The following is a 17,433-nucleotide window of genomic DNA, read 5'->3' as shown; positions in this document are numbered from 1 at the left end:
CTCAAAATATTAAGATACAATGGTTTTTGTCTGGTCTCATGTTTTGTTACTAAAATTTCTTTTCCTTTATTCACTTTTCTCTTTCACATTTACTACATGTTTTCCTCAAATCCAGCCAAAGTGTCATCAATATGAAAGCCATGCCTTGTTGCAATTTAAGGAAGGCTTTGTCATCAATAACTTAGCCTCAGCAAATCTTCAAAGTTATCCAAAAACAGCTTCTTGGAATTCCAGCACAGATTGCTGCTCATGGGATGGAATTAAATGTCATGAGCACACAAATCATGTGATTCACGTTGATCTCAGAAGCAGCCAACTATATGGTAAAATGGATGCAAATAGCAGTCTCTTTCGCCTTGTACACCTTCGAGTTCTTGACCTTTCTGACAACGACTTCAATTACTCTCAAATCCCATCCAAAATAGGTGAGCTTTCACAACTAAAATATTTGAGCCTTTCTCGTAGTTTATTTTCCGGAGAAATTCCACCACAAGTTTCACAGTTGTCCAAGTTGTTGTCTCTTGATCTAGGAGGCATAAGAGCTATAGTACGTCCTAAAGGTAGTACCTCAAATTTTTTGCAACTCAAATTGTCTAGTCTCAGAAGCATAATTCAAAACTCAACAAAACTTGAGACTCTTCTACTTAGTTTTGTGACTATTTCATCTAATTTACCAGACACACTCACAAATATAACTTCGTTGAAAAAACTATCTGTTTACGGTTCTGAATCATACGCTGAATTTCCAGTTGGAGTATTTCATCTTCCGAACTTGGAATATCTGGATTTGGGAGATAATCCAAATCTCAATGGAAGTTTGCCTGAGTTTCAGTCTAGTTCACTCACCACGTTAGCACTTGATCATACAGGTTTCTCTGGAAAGCTTCCAGTATCCATTGGAAAGCTTAGTTCTTTAACTTCCCTATCAATTCCAGATTGTCAATTTTTTGGATATATTCCTTCTTCGCTTGGTAACCTCACACAACTCATGAGTATAAGCCTTAGAAATAACAAATTTAAGGGTGACCCTTCTGCATCCTTGGCCAATCTAACAAATCTAAGTTTTTTGGATATTCGTAGAAATGAATTTACTATTGATACCTTCTCATGGGTAGGTAAGCTATCATCATTAATTGCCTTGGATATATCATATGTTAAAATTGGCACTAAGATCCCATCATCTTTTGCAAATCTCACCCAACTAGAATTTTTACTTGCAAGAAATAGCAATATAAAGGGTGAAATTCCATCTTGGATTATGAACCTAACAAATTTAGTTGTCTTGAACCTACACTTTAAGCTAGAGCTTGACACGTTTCTGAACCTCAAAAAGCTAGTTCTTCTAGATTTATCATTTAACAAATTGTCATTGTATAGTGGAAAAGGTTCATCTCGTAAGACTGATTCTCGAATTCAAGTCTTACAATTGGATTCAAGCAATTTAGTTGAGATTCCAACATTTATAAGAGATACGGCTGATCTGGAATTTCTTAGGCTGTCAAACAACAATATAACATCGCTACCCAATTGGTTGTGGAAGAAAGAAAGTCTAAAAGCCTTATCTGTTTCCAGCAATTCATTGACAGGAGAAATATCCCAATCCATATGCAATCTCAAATCACTCATGATTCTTGATTTCTCGTTCAACAACTTAAGCGGCAACGTTCCTTCCTGTCTAGGGAACTTTACCCAATCTTTAGAAATTCTGGTTCTAAAAGGGAATAAATTGTCTGGCCACATTCCTCAATCATACATGATAGGAAATTCCCTTAAGCAGATTGATCTCAGTAACAACAATATGCAGGGTGAGTTGCCAAGGGAATTGGTAAACAGCAGAAGGCTAGAGTTCTTTGATGTTAGCTACAACAATATCAATGATACATTTCCATTATGGTTGGGAGATTTACCCGAGTTGAAGGTATTGTCTTTAAGTAACAATGAATTCCATGGAGACATTAGGTGCTCTGGCAACATGAGATGCACATTTTCCATGCTTCACATCATTGACCTTTCTCACAATCACTTCTCTGGAAGTTTTCCATCAGAAATGATCCAAAGTTGGAAAACAATGAAAACTTTCAACACAAGTCAATTAGAGTATGGACAATGGTTCTCTACTAAGTTATACAACGAAGGACAATAATTTTTTTTTTTTTAAGCAAAAAAGATAATATAATAAATAAAAAAAAAACGATACAAAGACTGGGGGGACATATGACCTGACCCAACGAAGGACAATATTATTGGACATTTATTAAGTTTTATTCGTTCACATTGTCAAACAAAGGGTTGGCCATGGTTTATGAGAAGCTTCAAAATTTTTACAGCTTAATAGCCATTGATATTTCAAGCAACAAAATGAGTGGAGAGATACCACAAGTGATAGGCGAGTTGAAGGGTCTTGTTTTGCTCAATTTGTCAAATAACCACCTTATTGGCAGCATTCCATCTTCCTTAGGGAATCTTTCAAACCTTGAAGCACTAGATCTTTCTCTCAACAGTCTTTCAGGGAAAATTCCTCAACAGTTGGCAGACATCACTTTTTTGGAGTACTTAAATGTGTCCTTTAACAATCTCACAGGTCCTATTCCGCAAAATAAACAGTTTTCTACATTCAATGGTGATTCATTTGAGGGTAACAAAGGTCTGTGTGGGGATCAGTTGCTGAAGAAGTGTATAGATCATGCAGGGCCTTCTACTTCCGATGATGATGATGATGATGACGACTCAGAATCTTTCTTTGAATTATACTGGACAGTAGTTCTGATTGGATATGGTGGTGGACTTGTTTCTGGAGTTGCATTGGGAAGCACTTTCTTTCCGCAGGTATATGGATGGCTTAAAAGGATCTTCTGAGTTGAAGTATATTATGGTTTTCATTTATTTTAATTACCTATTGTGTTGTGATTGTCTTTAGTAAGAGTATGCTTTGTATGTATTTTAATTGTTGTTGGTATGAAATATTATAATGAAATAAAGTTTTGGTGTTGTGTAAAAAGGCTATTTGAAATACTTGGAACAAAGGTAAGAAATGAATTGTAAACCAGCTAGAGTTAGATACAATTTTTTTGTCAAAGTGTCCTATAAATGAGACTTGTGTATCTCATAAGTATCAGTATGGTCTTTATTTCTCATAAGGAAATGATTTTCCTCTGTTTGATGAATGGATATGATAATTCAAGGCTAAGATAATTCAAGTTAATTATACTTTTGGTCAATTGAACTTTACTCAAAATTTGTTTGTCCATTATCTTTTTAAAAAAATTCATTTTAGTGCAAAACATATTCAGGAGCCAATAAAAAAAAAGTTGAATGATGTTAGGCACGGTACTCTCAAACAAAATTAATTAAAAAATTTAATCCACTTAAAATAAGTAAACATAAAATAATGACGTGACATTAATTGAATGAAAAATGAATATACTCAATAAATGTGTAGTGTATTAGTCCTTAAGTCTTAGTTTTACGGATAAATATGCCGAAATTGTTAGGCCAAACGTTATGACCGAGACTCAAGCCCGACTCATTCACTAACGTGTGAATTTTTCAATGTCTATTGTCATTTCATTTGTCTTCTAAAAAAATAAAACGGCAGGGTATCATCAAATAAAAGTTGACACATCAAATAAAGGAATTGGACCTTACACATATTACAATGCAATTGAAGAAAGAATGAAAAAACAAAACTAATTGGCGTACATTACATAAAACAAATAAAAAAAGGAAAAACAAAATTTTATAGTTTATAAAATAGTTTTTAAAATTAATATGATAGAAAAACCCTTGTATGGCCTCCAAAACTGTGGTTCCACTCCTTCTCATGCCAAAAAATAATAATTAATATGATCAATCTATTTTGGGTTTTTAATTTTACAAAACAGTGTAATAAACTTCTCAATATTATTTTTTTTTTAAAAGAGAATACAAATATGTTCTTAGGCCCGACTCTACTTTCTCTTTGCATTTTGTTGGATCTGCATTTTCTTTTTTCCAGGGTACACACTACTCATTGTATTATAATAATTTTTTGGCTAAAGTGCACTTTTCCCCCTTAACTTTCAAAAACTTGCGATTTTGGCCCCCTATAAAAAAAAAATTACAATTTTGGTCTCCTTCGTCCCAAAATTGCTGAGAAGACGCCACGTGTCCCAAAAAAGGGGCCATAATCGCAACATTTTGAAAAGATAAGGGGTCAAAAGACATATTTCCCTTATGTTAGGGGGTCAAAAGAGCATATTTCCCTAAACATGGGGGCCAAAATTGTAGTTTTCATACTTAGGGGGCCAAAATTGCAAGTTTTTGAAAGTTAAGGGGGAAAAGTGCACTTTAGCCTAATTTTTTTGGGTTAATAGTGTCTTTCCCCCTGTAAAATAGGTCATTTCCGGTTTACCCCCTAAGAAATTTCCGGTTTGGAATTCGTCCTTGTAAATTTTTATTTTCTGGAATACCCCCTTAATAGGTCATTTAAAAACGAAAAATTTTGGGAAAAAAAAAATCTAAAAATGGCCTATTAAGGAGGTATTCTGGATAAAAAATATTTACAAGGACGAATTTCTCAAAACGAAAATTTCTTGGGGGGTAAACCTGAAACTACCTATTTTACAGGAAAAAAACACTATAAACCCTATTTTTTTTTTCACTTCTAAAGAGTGTAGCGTCGAAACTCATACATATTAACGGTTTAAATGCAGAAAATTATCGATTCCAATCAGCGACCAAACTTATCAAATCTTCATGCAGCAGTCTTTTACCTTTCGAGTTGCATTTACGAGACCATTGCATCATAATGCAACTGTGGAGTGATTAGCAAAAATATTTACTATATGATTACATTAAATTATTTTATTACTATGGGTGTCTATTTGTTAGTGTTGTGTTTTGGTGTATGCGCAATATGCTTTGTCATACCCCAAATTTTGACCACTTTGCTCTGTTTTTACCTATTTTTGTCCGTATTTTAAAACGGCTCAATTTCTCTTCTTTTCGCCTTAACCGGTAAAAATTTCTTCAGTCGTTGTTTAATAATTTAAAGTCTTTTCTCTTGCAAGTAAAATTTTGTTCACACTTTATCTAGTTGAAATCGCTTTATTTGTTTTTTTGACATTTTAAATTTTTACGCGTGTTTTTAAAGTCTTTTATTCATTTCTTCGATAAATAAACCTTTTTAGGTAAATTCCTTTTGTTCGTATGACTAAACTGTTTAAAAAGTTTTGTTCGTGTTTTAAAAACACCGCGAGTCTTAGTCGTCTCAGTCGAAGTTTCGACAGCTTTAAATTTTATTACTCTTTTATCACTTTTATTTTACGATTCTATTTTATTTTATTTCATTTTTACCATTTATTCTTTTTGCTTTTAATATTTTGTTTTTATCAACAATTTGTTTTGTCTTAAGTCCACTTGTTACATGGTTATTGGTCCAAAGAGCATCCAAAGCATTTTCTTTCTCTCCAAGTTTCATTAAGGGCAGTCTTGTCTTTTGTCCATTCATTCCATTTAACCTAGTTGGTCCCTATATATAGACCCCCAATCATTGGTGAAAGGGGGGCTGCACTAACTCCCACACTCCACTGACCTTGCAGCCGCACCAAATATCACAAACACCAATCAATTTCTTTTTCTTCACTTTTTAGATCAAACAATTCAAAAATCACCAAAAAAATATGAACCTCATGAACATTTCAAGTTAAAATCCAGAAACCGATCCATACTCCATTTTCATTTCATCTTCAAAATTCATCACATAACTGATCAATACTCATACCTCATAAGCTTCCATAAAACCGCAATTCCATCGCAAATTCACAAAATCAAACCACAAAATCAAATTGGAATCCATCAACACAATCCTTCAATATCACCATTTATTTGTTTTAACCGTATCACTACATACATACAGCCATTTCAAAGATCCCAACAACCTTCAACGAACACCTAGCAATTCTTTCAAATCGGACAAAATCTGAATTAGCAGAAGAAAGTGAAAAAGGATTGAACAACCACTCAACCGACTCAAACCACAACAATTTCGGTCCATACAACCATCATCATCAACCTCAAGCATGGAGCTGAGTTCAAACAGTGAAGAAATGCATAAGCAAGACAAGAGGAGCTGCACTTTAAGCTTGCAAACGCAGCCGCGAAGTAGATCCAGAAAAGAAGAAGGAACGGAAGAAGGAGGAGTGGAACAAGCGGATTCGAACCAGATCGGAAGGAAGTAGCGGAAAAAGCTTGAATCACAGTGAGAAGAGGAGGTAACCATTTTGTTCTTTCTTTGTGTGTTTTTCTTTCTTCTTTCCTTCGAATCTTTGAACTCAGATCCATGCTCATGTGAACTTGTTTTTTTTGAAAAATTAAACGCGGATGTAAAAAGAGGAGGAGGAGAGGAGGCCGTCGTTGAAAAATTTAAAAAAATAAATAAATAAATAAAGGTTACAGCTCCGACGCGGCGGCGCTACGGCGGACCACCGCGTCGGAACGACTCCGACCACCGTTCACCCCTTCTTCTCCGATTGCACACCAGTAGCCAGTAGAGAGAGGAGAGAATGTTTTTGTGTTTATTTTGGAAGAGGTTTTTACGTGCAAGTGATTTTGTTCAACTAATTAAACCATCATATGCTCATATGTTACTAACTTAATCCATACCCATGCCCATTTTCAAGACTGGTTCAGGCTCAACCCATAAGCCCACTCTCTCTACATCTGCTGAGCCCAATCATGTGTTTTCTGTTGCTGTTTACACCTCCCAGTATACTTGCTGCACCCCCTGTTTCATTAAAAAAAAATCATTTGCTTGCATTTATCTTTTTCTCGTTGCATTTTTTACTTCAATAAGTTTTAATATATTGATTTTATTCATGCTTTCATTGCTAATTCAAATCTATTTCTTTCATATCATACATTGTCTTATTGTATAGCTTGTTTAATTTTTCTTGCCTGTTAGTTCAAATCATGTTTTCCATATCATGTATTATTCTATTACCTTGGTTTGTTTATCAACTTAATTTTCATCATATGCATTGTAGCCTATGTAGGCTTTTAAACAAAAATCATTTCATGCATATTATTTCTTTGTTGTTTTAACTTTGTTCTATGCATCTTATCTAGTGTCCTAATTTTATCCCATGCATTTTTATCTAATTCAGTTAAGGACAATACTTTCATCTCATGCATATTCTTACTTTTTTTAGTTCATGTAGGCTTTTGAAAGAATTTACATCATGCATTTTTGGGTGTGTTCAAACCATTTTATCAATTCATGCATTTTAAACCTATTTTGTGACTTTGCTCCAAGCATTTTAAATACTTTAATCTCCATTACTTTTATTTTGCTTTAATGTTTTAAAAGGTTTTATTTCATGCATTTTAAATGTTTTTACTCCACAATATCTTTTGTTAATTTTGCTTTAATATTTCAATTTCTACTTCATGCATCTCTTTAAGATTTTGACATCATGCTTTCTTTCGATAATCCATGCAATGCTTTAAGTTTCTTATCATCTTATTATGATTGCTTTATTTCTAGTATAATCTCATGCATTTTCTCTTCCTCTTGCAATTTATTTATTTTTCAATATCTTAGTGTGTATTTTAGGCGTTGATGTAATTTATTTTTGAGCTTTTTATTTCTTGCTTTAAAATGCCCCTAGGAATGGTATGTAATAGCTTAGTAATTGCACACACCGACACAAGCACCGACACTACACCATTTTATTTATGCTTGCTTTACCTTTCGCATCATTACGCTAATTTACCGTTAGTTTAGTAAAACCTTTTTATCCTAAAACTCAAATGAGCAAAAGTCAAATCATTTTCTTGGATCCAAATCCAAGTGATTTTCCCTTTATTTTCTTAATCAAATCCCTAATTGAACTTTAATTAAACTTAGTCTAAATTTTGCAAATAAAATGAAACAACCTCACTTCTATTTTATTCTTCTATACCTTGAGGTCTCGCAATCCTTCTCAAAATCATTTTCAAATCAAATTAAAATCAACCTAACCAACAAAAATATTTTTTTTAAGAGTGAACTACGACGGTTTTGATCCCTTTTAAGGGTACGTAGGCAGAGGCTTTATTCCTTTCAAATCGATCAAATTAAAATGACAAAAACTCCTACTTCTTCTCCCTCCATTCTTTCACTTCAACTTTTAACAACAAATTTTCAAATAAAAATAAAGTTAGAAAGAGGTTCTCACGGAGTACCGTGAACGACGCGGGTGCCTAACACCTTCCCGAATCGTAACCGACCCCCGGATCCAAAAAGGGTTTTTCAATCTCATTTTTCCCTTCCCAAGAATAAAATCGAGCAAGTCCGGTAGATTGAAGGTTCAATTCCAATCAATGGATTGACACCCGAAAATCTTGGTCTACAAAAATGGCGACTTCACTGGGGATCCTACGCGGGTTAAGCCCACCTTTCTTCCTTTTAACTTGTGCTTTTTACCTTGTAAATACGTGTTTACTTGTTTATTTTTAACGTGAGTGGTGAGACAAGTCCAAGGCCCAGACTTGAGAGAAACATTAGGATAGGACGGTGGTATAATCATAGTGTCTTGCCAAGAGTGAATTTTGGTTGTGGCACATGTGAGAACCCCACTCAACTTAGGGATCTTAGAGATATACTATGTTGACATGAGTATTCGTGTTCGACATGTTTATTTTTAAGTGACCGCTAAAAGTTGAGGACCTTTAGTTACTTTTAACCCCACTTGGCCTTTTTAGGACGTAGTGCGGTGGCTAATCTTGAGTCAATCTTGATTTAGTTGATACGCGATACTACACTCAGACGAGACTTTCTTACGGACGATATTGGAACGAGAGTAATTTCGTAAACCGATAAAATTCGTAAGTGGTTGAAAACTCTGGGAACTTGGTAGAACCCTTGTTACTTGTGCAAATGGAAACCATAGTCCTTACCAAATGGCGTTGTGTCCCTTAAGCTCCAACATTGTATACCTTAAACCTCATCATGTATTCTATGTATTCTGGCATAATCATGCATACATGCATTCATCCATAAACTTTTTTTTTCATCCAAAAAAAATATTGAAGGATTTAGCCAAGCTTTTTTCATCTCAACTAAGCTTTTGCTTTTGTTAAGAACTTCTTCCTTGGGTTCGTTCTTACCTTTTGGAAAAGGAAACCTATTGCAATATCTTTACGAATCTTCAATTGAAACCATGTTCATCTGCAATGTTTACAATTTACCTTGATAAATCCTTCGATAACAAAAATATTGTATATTTTTACATAAACATGTCATGCATCATTTGCATTCATAGTTTCTAGTCTGTGTCTCATACCTTGTTTCTGTCTACAAAGGTTTATCCATCAGTAAAGTGGTCCGATGTCTTCATCCAAGTTCGGCTCGCACATGCAAACACTCATGCAAACACAAAAGATTGATCAGCTTGAGCAAGAGGTCCATGAGCTTCGTGGAGAGGTAACAACACTTCGGTTTGAGGTAGAGAAGTTAACTAGCCTAGTATCTTCGTTGATGGCTGCAAAGGATCCACTGCTTGTTCAGCAAAGGTCTCAACCATTATATCAGCCAAGGAGCATGAAACGACCTCGACAACAGGTTCCTCAACAGCCTCAGCCGCTTACTACTCAGAATCAGGCTCCTCAGCCATTTACTTCCCAGAACTGGGCTCCTCAGCAACTTATTCTTCAAAATCAGGCTTGGAAAACATCACAGTTTGACCCATTTCCTATCAAATATGCGACTGTGCTTCCCATTTTGCTTAAGAAGGAACTGGTTCAAACTAGGCCACTTCATTGGGTGCCGAATCCGCTGCCATCTTGGTATCGCTCTGACCTCAAATGTGATTTTCATCAAGGGGCACCAGGTCATGACGCTGAGCAGTGTTACGCTTTGAAGGAAGAAGTTCAGGAATTGATTGAAAATAACACCGGTTTCTTCGAAGACCCGGATATAAAAGTGCTACTTCAGCAACAACATCTGGATTCTCACTCTGTTAACGTTGTTAGGCCCATCAATGATGTTCAAAATCCAGGTTATCAACCCCAGTTTCAGCAATATCAACAACAGCCTCGACAACGGATTTCAAGGAAACAAATTGACCCTATTCCCATGACGTATGCAGAGTTGTTTCCAAAGTTGCTTGAAAGGAATTTGGTCTCTCCCAAGGCACCTCTGCCAATGCCATCAAAATTGTCAGCCCGGTATAGGCCCGACCTCTTTTGTGCTTTCCATCAAGGGGCACCAGGTCATGATATTGAGCACTGTTGTGCGTTGCAGAAGATAGTTCAGAAGTTGATCCAGAAAAATCTCATACCTTTTGAAGAATTTGATTTGGAATCTGCAAGTTAATCCGCTATCGGATCTTGGAATTTAATGTTTAGCTGCAATTGGGTCTTTGCTGATGTTTCTTTCTACTACTCATTGGTTCAATTAATATGCTTGTTTGTTGCTTTATGTTTTTCAAAGAAAACCTTTCGTCCCACCCGAGACGAAAGTGAACTTGTTTAGGGCTTTTTGCTTTATGTATTTTCATCATTAATTAAAAGGTCGCTTTGATCCCGGCTTTGTTTTTATTTTGTGCTTTTTCTGGAAAAATGGTAATACAAAAAACCAAAATTCTTCTTCTTTAAATCATTTCCACATATCTGCATAATCATAATGTTTATATCAATAATCAAATCATGCATTAATAAACCCATTGAACACTTTACCCCTGTACTCTCTCTCGACTTTGAGTTTCCTTGTATCCGAGGCTAACAAGGAGGATGATGAAGAAGTTTCCAATAAGATTTCTCGCCTACTGGGGCATCTTGGCCATCGAAGCTGCAAACATCAAGAAAAATCGTCCTGAAGAGGACTTTCATACACAAAGACTGGCACGAGATGCTTCCATCCGCCTTGCAAGGATATTGTACTTCAAGTGCACACTTTAACAGGGGCAACCCCCCCACCATCCCTCAGTACACAGTATAAAGGCAGTGCCCCCACATGGAGGTCAAAGTCCCGTCAACGGAGGTTCCAATGAAAGCTAAGCTTGATTGAATTCAAAAGTGTTATTGTCGTATGCCACAGACAGTTATATCAAGTATTCGACAAAGAAGGCTTGTCCCCGTGAATGTCAAGAAAGTGGCTTTGTGCTCAAAAATATGTTACCCGATTCCAAGGGCAAAATGAATGCCTAATCACAAAAGCATGGTGACAAACTTGTATGTCCTGTGAATGCCAATGCAGTCAAGAAATACTTTGTTAAAATGAAAAGCTCGATAAGTCGCAAACTTGAAAAAAGCGGCTTAGGCAAAAAAGAGCGTCTCGATGGACTGAAAACCCGAAAGGGCGGTCCATGCAAAAGTTAGAGACATGCAAAAAAATGAAAAATATGTTTATCCTGATAGGTTGAAACCCGCAAGGGCGACCTATGCAAAAGTTAAGGATTATGACAAAGTAACTGCATCTGGTCGGACATGACTCACTTGGGGCATTTCAGCTGTCAAAAGACCTCCGGTTTATGGCAAGGTAACTACATCAATTCAGATATGATTCATCTGGGGCATTTTCAACTGTCAAAAGACCTTCAACATGAAGCATCTGCAAATCAAAGACTCGGAACAGTGGAATTCAAAGTTGTTAGGGAGCACAGTGGTTATCGTGTTCAATGTACCTTTCCCATATCATTACCATTTTCCAAACTTTTTAAAATCTGTGGAGCCACGCCTTTGGCGGGTCACCACTCTTTTACATCTAATTTGAGCCTGTGCCCATTTATTTGAAATTCTCAATTATTCTGTTTGCATAGTTTTCTTCTATTTTTTGATGTGAATACTCAAAGCAAAAATTTAAAACTTTTTAATTGTCTTTTGAAAAGCATAAACAACAGGTACATCTTCTTTGAACTTATGAGTAGTAGAAACATACATCAACATTCATCTCAAGGACAGTTAAACTCTGCAAGGTAAGCATGACCAAGTGCTGTGAGATGACCTCTGTCAAAAAAAAAAAAAAGAAGACAAAGAAAAAGAAAAGCTCGCTAAGTTGAAAACCCGAAAGGGCGGCTTAGGCAAAAATGAGCGTCCCGGTGGATTGAAAACCCGAAAGGGCAATCCAGGCAAAAATTAGGGGCAAACAAAAAAAATTATATTCCCGGTGGATTGAAAACCCGAAAGGGCGATCCATGCAAAAATTAGGGATTAAAAAAAAAACAAAGACAGAGGCATCACAATTTCAAGTGGATTAAATGGAAGAACGCACTTTGTGCTGGCTTATAAATGGCGACTTCTGCCAGATTTTGATTGATGGGTTTTATCCCGAGAAATGGCAACTTCTGCCTGTGGTTTGAAAATGGCGTCTTCTGCTAGTGCTTTGATTGATAGCGACTGCTGCTTGTGGTTTGATCAATGACGTCTTTTGCCTGTGGTTTGACAAATGGCGATTTCCGCCAATGGCTTGATTAATGGCGTCTTCAGCCTGTGCATTGATTGATGTGGTTTGATTGAATGGCGACTTCTGTTAAGTTTCTGATTGATGAGCTTTACCCCTAAGGAATGATTACTTCACTATCAACTGAGACATTATATTGGGTCATGTCCCCTTCATCAGTATCATTAATGGGTGGTTACCCCTGCAGCGGTATGATTAATGTGTCATTCTCTCTTCAAGTGGTTTGATTATAGGGCATTCTCCCCTTCGGCAGTATGATTAATGGGTTGTTACCCCTGCAGCGGTATGATCAATGTGTCATCCTCTCTTCAAGTGTTTTGATTATGGGGCATTCTCCCCTCAGCAGTATGATCAATGGGTTGTTATCCCTTCAAGTGGTTTGATTATAGGGCATTCTCCCCTCAGCAGTATGGTCAGTGGGTTTTACCCCATCATTGGTTAAGAATGCGGGCTTTACCCCATCAGTGGTTTGAAAGGCTTTACCCCGTCAGTGTTTGGTTCATCCCCAGTGATGTTATCCCCAATGAAGGGTGTCAGATGCTTGCAACATGATGTCGGGCCACTTTCTTCGGACCTGCCCAATCTGGTTTCAACAGTCTCACCATTATACTATCAAATAAGTCTCATATGCATTCATTCATCCATGCATACATAGCACGCATACAAATATCATTCATGCATAGTTGCATTATTTTCTTGCGTCTTACTCCAATACACAAGATGTCAATCTCAAAGTGTCTAGTCCATAAATGTCACCAATCAGTATGTGTTCAAGTGGCAGGTCCCATCAAGTAATCACTTTACCGATACCAATTAGTATATTCGTCTTTACCACGGCAGTTGGTAATAGACAAGCTTTATCTTCCGTTCTTTCGTCTTTACCACGGGCAGTTGGTAATAGACAAGCTTTATCTTCTGTTTAATCGTCGTTACCACGAGCAGTTGGTAATAGACAAGCTTTATCTTCTGTATTTTCGTCGTTACCACGGGCAGTTGGTAATAGACAAGCTTTATCTTCTGTATTTTCGTCGTTACCACGGGCAGTTGGTAATAGACAAGCTTTAAGCAGTATTTTCATCTTTACCACGGGCAGTTGGTAATAGACAAGCTTTAATCTGTATTTTCGTCTTTACCACGGCAGTTGGTAATAGACAAGCTTTAAGCAGTATTTTCGTCTTTACCACGGGCAGTTGGTAATAGACAAGCTTTAATCTGTATTTTCGTCTTTACCACGGCAGTTGGTAGTAGACAAGCTTTATCTTCCGCATTTTCATCATTTACCACGGGCTGTTGGTAATTGATAAGCTTTACTTTCCACCTCAAGCTTTACTTTTGTCTCAAGCTTTATGTTCAGTCTCAAGCTTTATCTTCCGTCTGAGCTTTATCTTCAGTCCAAGCTTTATCTTCCGCATTTTCATCATTTACCACGGGCTGTTGGTAATTGATAAGCTTTACTTTCCACCTCAAGCTTTACTTTTGTCTCAAGCTTTATGTTCAGTCTCAAGCTTTATCTTCCGTCTGAGCTTTATCTTCAGTCCAAGCTTTATCTTCCGCATTTTCATCATTTACCACGGGCTGTTGGTAATTGATAAGCTTTACTTTCCACCTCAAGCTTTACTTTTGTCTCAAGCTTTATGTTCAGTCTCAAGCTTTATGTTCAGTCTCAAGCTTTATCTTCCGTCCGAGCTTTATCTTCAGTCCAAGCTTTATCTTCCGCATTGTCATCGTTTACCACAGGCTGTTGGTAATTGATAAGCTTTACTTTCCATCTCAAGCTTTACTCTCCGTCATAAGCTTTATTTGCTGTCTGAGCTTTATCTTCCAAGCTTTACCGTCTGTTCAAGCTTTATATTCCGACAAGCTTCATCATCTGTATTTTCGTCTTTACCGCGTCAGTTGGTAATAGACAAGCTTTATCTTCTGTATCTCCGTCTTTACCACGGGCTGTTGGTAATAGACAAGCTTTACTTCCTGTCTCAAGCTTTATTTTCCGTCTTAAGCTTTATTGCCCGTTCCAAGCTTTATCTTCTGTATTTTCGTCTTTACCACAGCAGTTGGTAAAATTCAAACTTTATCTTCCGTATGTTCGTCTTTATCACGGCAGTTGGTAATAGGCAGGCTTTATCTCCTCAGTGATACCTATCAGTTTGTTCCCCAGTCAGTTTATTTCCGTCGCCTTTGCATTCATACTCGCATCGCATGCATTCATATTATTGTATTCATCTCATTCTCAGCTTTTCAATTGGTCAAAATTCGGTGTACTTAGTATTTAAGTCTCTTCGACCCATCGATTTAAAAGTTTTCTTTCAAATCTTCGTGACGAAGAAACTTAAATAGGGGCATCTGTCATACCCCAAATTTTGACCACTTTGCTCTGTTTTTACCTATTTTTGTCCGTATTTTAAAACGGCTCAATTTCTCTTCTTTTCGCCTTAACCGGTAAAAATTTCTTCAGTCGTTGTTTAATAATTTAAAGTCTTTTCTCTTGCAAGTAAAATTTTGTTCACACTTTATCTAGTTGAAATCGCTTTATTTGTTTTTTTGACATTTTAAATTTTTACGCGTGTTTTTAAAGTCTTTTATTCATTTCTTCGATAAATAAACCTTTTTAGGTAAATTCCTTTTGTTCGTATGACTAAACTGTTTAAAAAGTTTTGTTCGTGTTTTAAAAACACCGCGAGTCTTAGTCGTCTCAGTCGAAGTTTCGACAGCTTTAAATTTTATTACTCTTTTATCACTTTTATTTTACGATTCTATTTTATTTTATTTCATTTTTACCATTTATTCTTTTTGCTTTTAATATTTTGTTTTTATCAACAATTTGTTTTGTCTTAAGTCCACTTGTTACATGGTTATTGGTCCAAAGAGCATCCAAAGCATTTTCTTTCTCTCCAAGTTTCATTAAGGGCAGTCTTGTCTTTTGTCCATTCATTCCATTTAACCTAGTTGGTCCCTATATATAGACCCCCAATCATTGGTGAAAGGGGGGCTGCACTAACTCCCACACTCCACTGACCTTGCAGCCGCACCAAATATCACAAACACCAATCAATTTCTTTTTCTTCACTTTTTAGATCAAACAATTCAAAAATCACCAAAAAAATATGAACCTCATGAACATTTCAAGTTAAAATCCAGAAACCGATCCATACTCCATTTTCATTTCATCTTCAAAATTCATCACATAACTGATCAATACTCATACCTCATAAGCTTCCATAAAACCGCAATTCCATCGCAAATTCACGAAATCAAACCACAAAATCAAATTGGAATCCATCAACACAATCCTTCAATATCACCATTTATTTGTTTTAACCGTATCACTACATACATACAGCCATTTCAAAGATCCCAACAACCTTCAACGAACATCTAGCAATTCTTTCAAATCGGACAAAATCTGAATTAGCAGAAGAAAGTGAAAAAGGATTGAACAACCACTCAACCGACTCAAACCACAACAATTTCGGTCCATACAACCATCATCATCAACCTCAAGCATGGAGCTGAGTTCAAACAGTGAAGAAACGTAGAAGCAAGACAAGAGGAGCTGCACTTTAAGCTTGCAAACGCAGCCGCGAAGTAGATCCAGAAAAGAAGAAGGAACGGAAGAAGGAGGAGTGGAACAAGCGGATTCGAACCAGATCGGAAGGAAGTAGCGGAAAAAGCTTGAATCACAGTGAGAAGAGGAGGTAACCATTTTGTTCTTTCTTTGTGTGTTTTTCTTTCTTCTTTCCTTCGAATCTTTGAACTCAGATCCATGCTCATGTGAACTTGTTTTTTTTGAAAAATTAAACGCGGATGTAAAAAGAGGAGGAGGAGAGGAGGCCGTCGTTGAAAAATTTAAAAAATAAATAAATAAATAAAGGTTACAGCTCCGACGCGGCGGCGCTACGGCGGACCACCGCGTCGGAACGACTCCGACCACCGTTCACCCCTTCTTCTCCGATTGCACACCAGTAGCCAGTAGAGAGAGGAGAGAATGTTTTTGTGTTTATTTTGGAAGAGGTTTTTACGTGCAAGTGATTTTGTTCAACTAATTAAACCATCATATGCTCATATGTTACTAACTTAATCCATACCCATGCCCATTTTCAAGACTGGTTCAGGCTCAACCCATAAGCCCACTCTCTCTACATCTGCTGAGCCCAATCATGTGTTTTCTGTTGCTGTTTACACCTCCCAGTATACTTGCTGCACCCCCTGTTTCATTAAAAAAAAATCATTTGCTTGCATTTATCTTTTTCTCGTTGCATTTTTTACTTCAATAAGTTTTAATATATTGATTTTATTCATGCTTTCATTGCTAATTCAAATCTATTTCTTTCATATCATACATTGTCTTATTGTATAGCTTGTTTAATTTTTCTTGCCTGTTAGTTCAAATCATGTTTTCCATATCATGTATTATTCTATTACCTTTGGTTTGTTTATCAACTTAATTTTCATCATATGCATTGTAGCCTATGTAGGCTTTTAAACAAAAATCATTTCATGCATATTATTTCTTTTTTGTTTTAACTTTGTTCTATGCATCTTATCTAGTGTCCTAATTTTATCCCATGCATTTTTATCTAATTCAGTTAAGGACAATACTTTCATCTCATGCATATTCTTACTTTTTTTAGTTCATGTAGGCTTTTGAAAGAATTTACATCATGCATTTTTGGGTGTGTTCAAACCATTTTATCAATTCATGCATTTTAAACCTATTTTGTGACTTTGCTCCAAGCATTTTAAATACTTTAATCTCCATTACTTTTATTTTGCTTTAATGTTTTAAAAGGTTTTATTTCATGCATTTTAAATGTTTTTACTCCACAATATCTTTTGTTAATTTTGCTTTAATATTTCAATTTCTACTTCATGCATCTCTTTAAGATTTTGACATCATGCTTTCTTTCGATAATCCATGCAATGCTTTAAGTTTCTTATCATCTTATTATGATTGCTTTATTTCTAGTATAATCTCATGCATTTTCTCTTCCTCTTGCAATTTATTTATTTTTCAA

General features: G+C 36.1%; 2 protein-coding genes across 2 annotated transcripts; both read left to right on the top strand.

The window, feature by feature from the left end:
- Positions 1-2,998, top strand: LOC146903995 (receptor-like protein 6). Its single transcript, XM_085724734.1, has 2 exons — positions 1-2,135; positions 2,243-2,998. The coding sequence occupies exons 1-2, from the start codon at positions 20-22 to the stop codon at positions 2,854-2,856; spliced, it is 2,730 nt and encodes a 909-aa protein (XP_085580860.1). The 5' UTR covers positions 1-19; the 3' UTR covers positions 2,857-2,998.
- Positions 2,999-5,341: 2,343 nt separating this feature from the next.
- On the top strand, positions 5,342-10,557 carry LOC146903994 (uncharacterized). The gene is made up of 2 exons (XM_085724722.1): positions 5,342-6,251; positions 9,322-10,557. Exon 2 carries the CDS (start codon positions 9,347-9,349, stop codon positions 10,331-10,333), a length of 987 nt encoding a protein of 328 aa, XP_085580848.1. The 5' UTR covers positions 5,342-6,251; positions 9,322-9,346; the 3' UTR covers positions 10,334-10,557.
- The last annotated feature ends 6,876 nt before the right edge of the window (positions 10,558-17,433 follow it).

This window comes from Medicago sativa, chromosome 7 (genome assembly GCF_051527215.1).
Source record: "Medicago sativa cultivar Bolivia chromosome 7, Bolivia_mono, whole genome shotgun sequence".
Classification (NCBI taxonomy): Eukaryota; Viridiplantae; Streptophyta; class Magnoliopsida; order Fabales; family Fabaceae; genus Medicago; species Medicago sativa.
The sequence above is the reverse complement of the archived record's forward strand: the minus strand, read 5'-3'. Positions and strand labels throughout refer to the sequence as shown.

Excerpts from the sequence above, each read along its gene's own strand:
- LOC146903994 (XM_085724722.1), top strand. The coding sequence starts at position 9,347 with ATGTCTTCATCCAAGTTCGGCTCGCACATGCAAACACTCATGCAAACA.
- LOC146903995 (XM_085724734.1), top strand. The coding sequence starts at position 20 with ATGGTTTTTGTCTGGTCTCATGTTTTGTTACTAAAATTTCTTTTCCTT. Across the intron at positions 2,136-2,242 it reads TACTAAGTTATACAACGAAG|ATTGGACATTTATTAAGTTT; the intron begins GACAATAATTTT and ends AAGGACAATATT.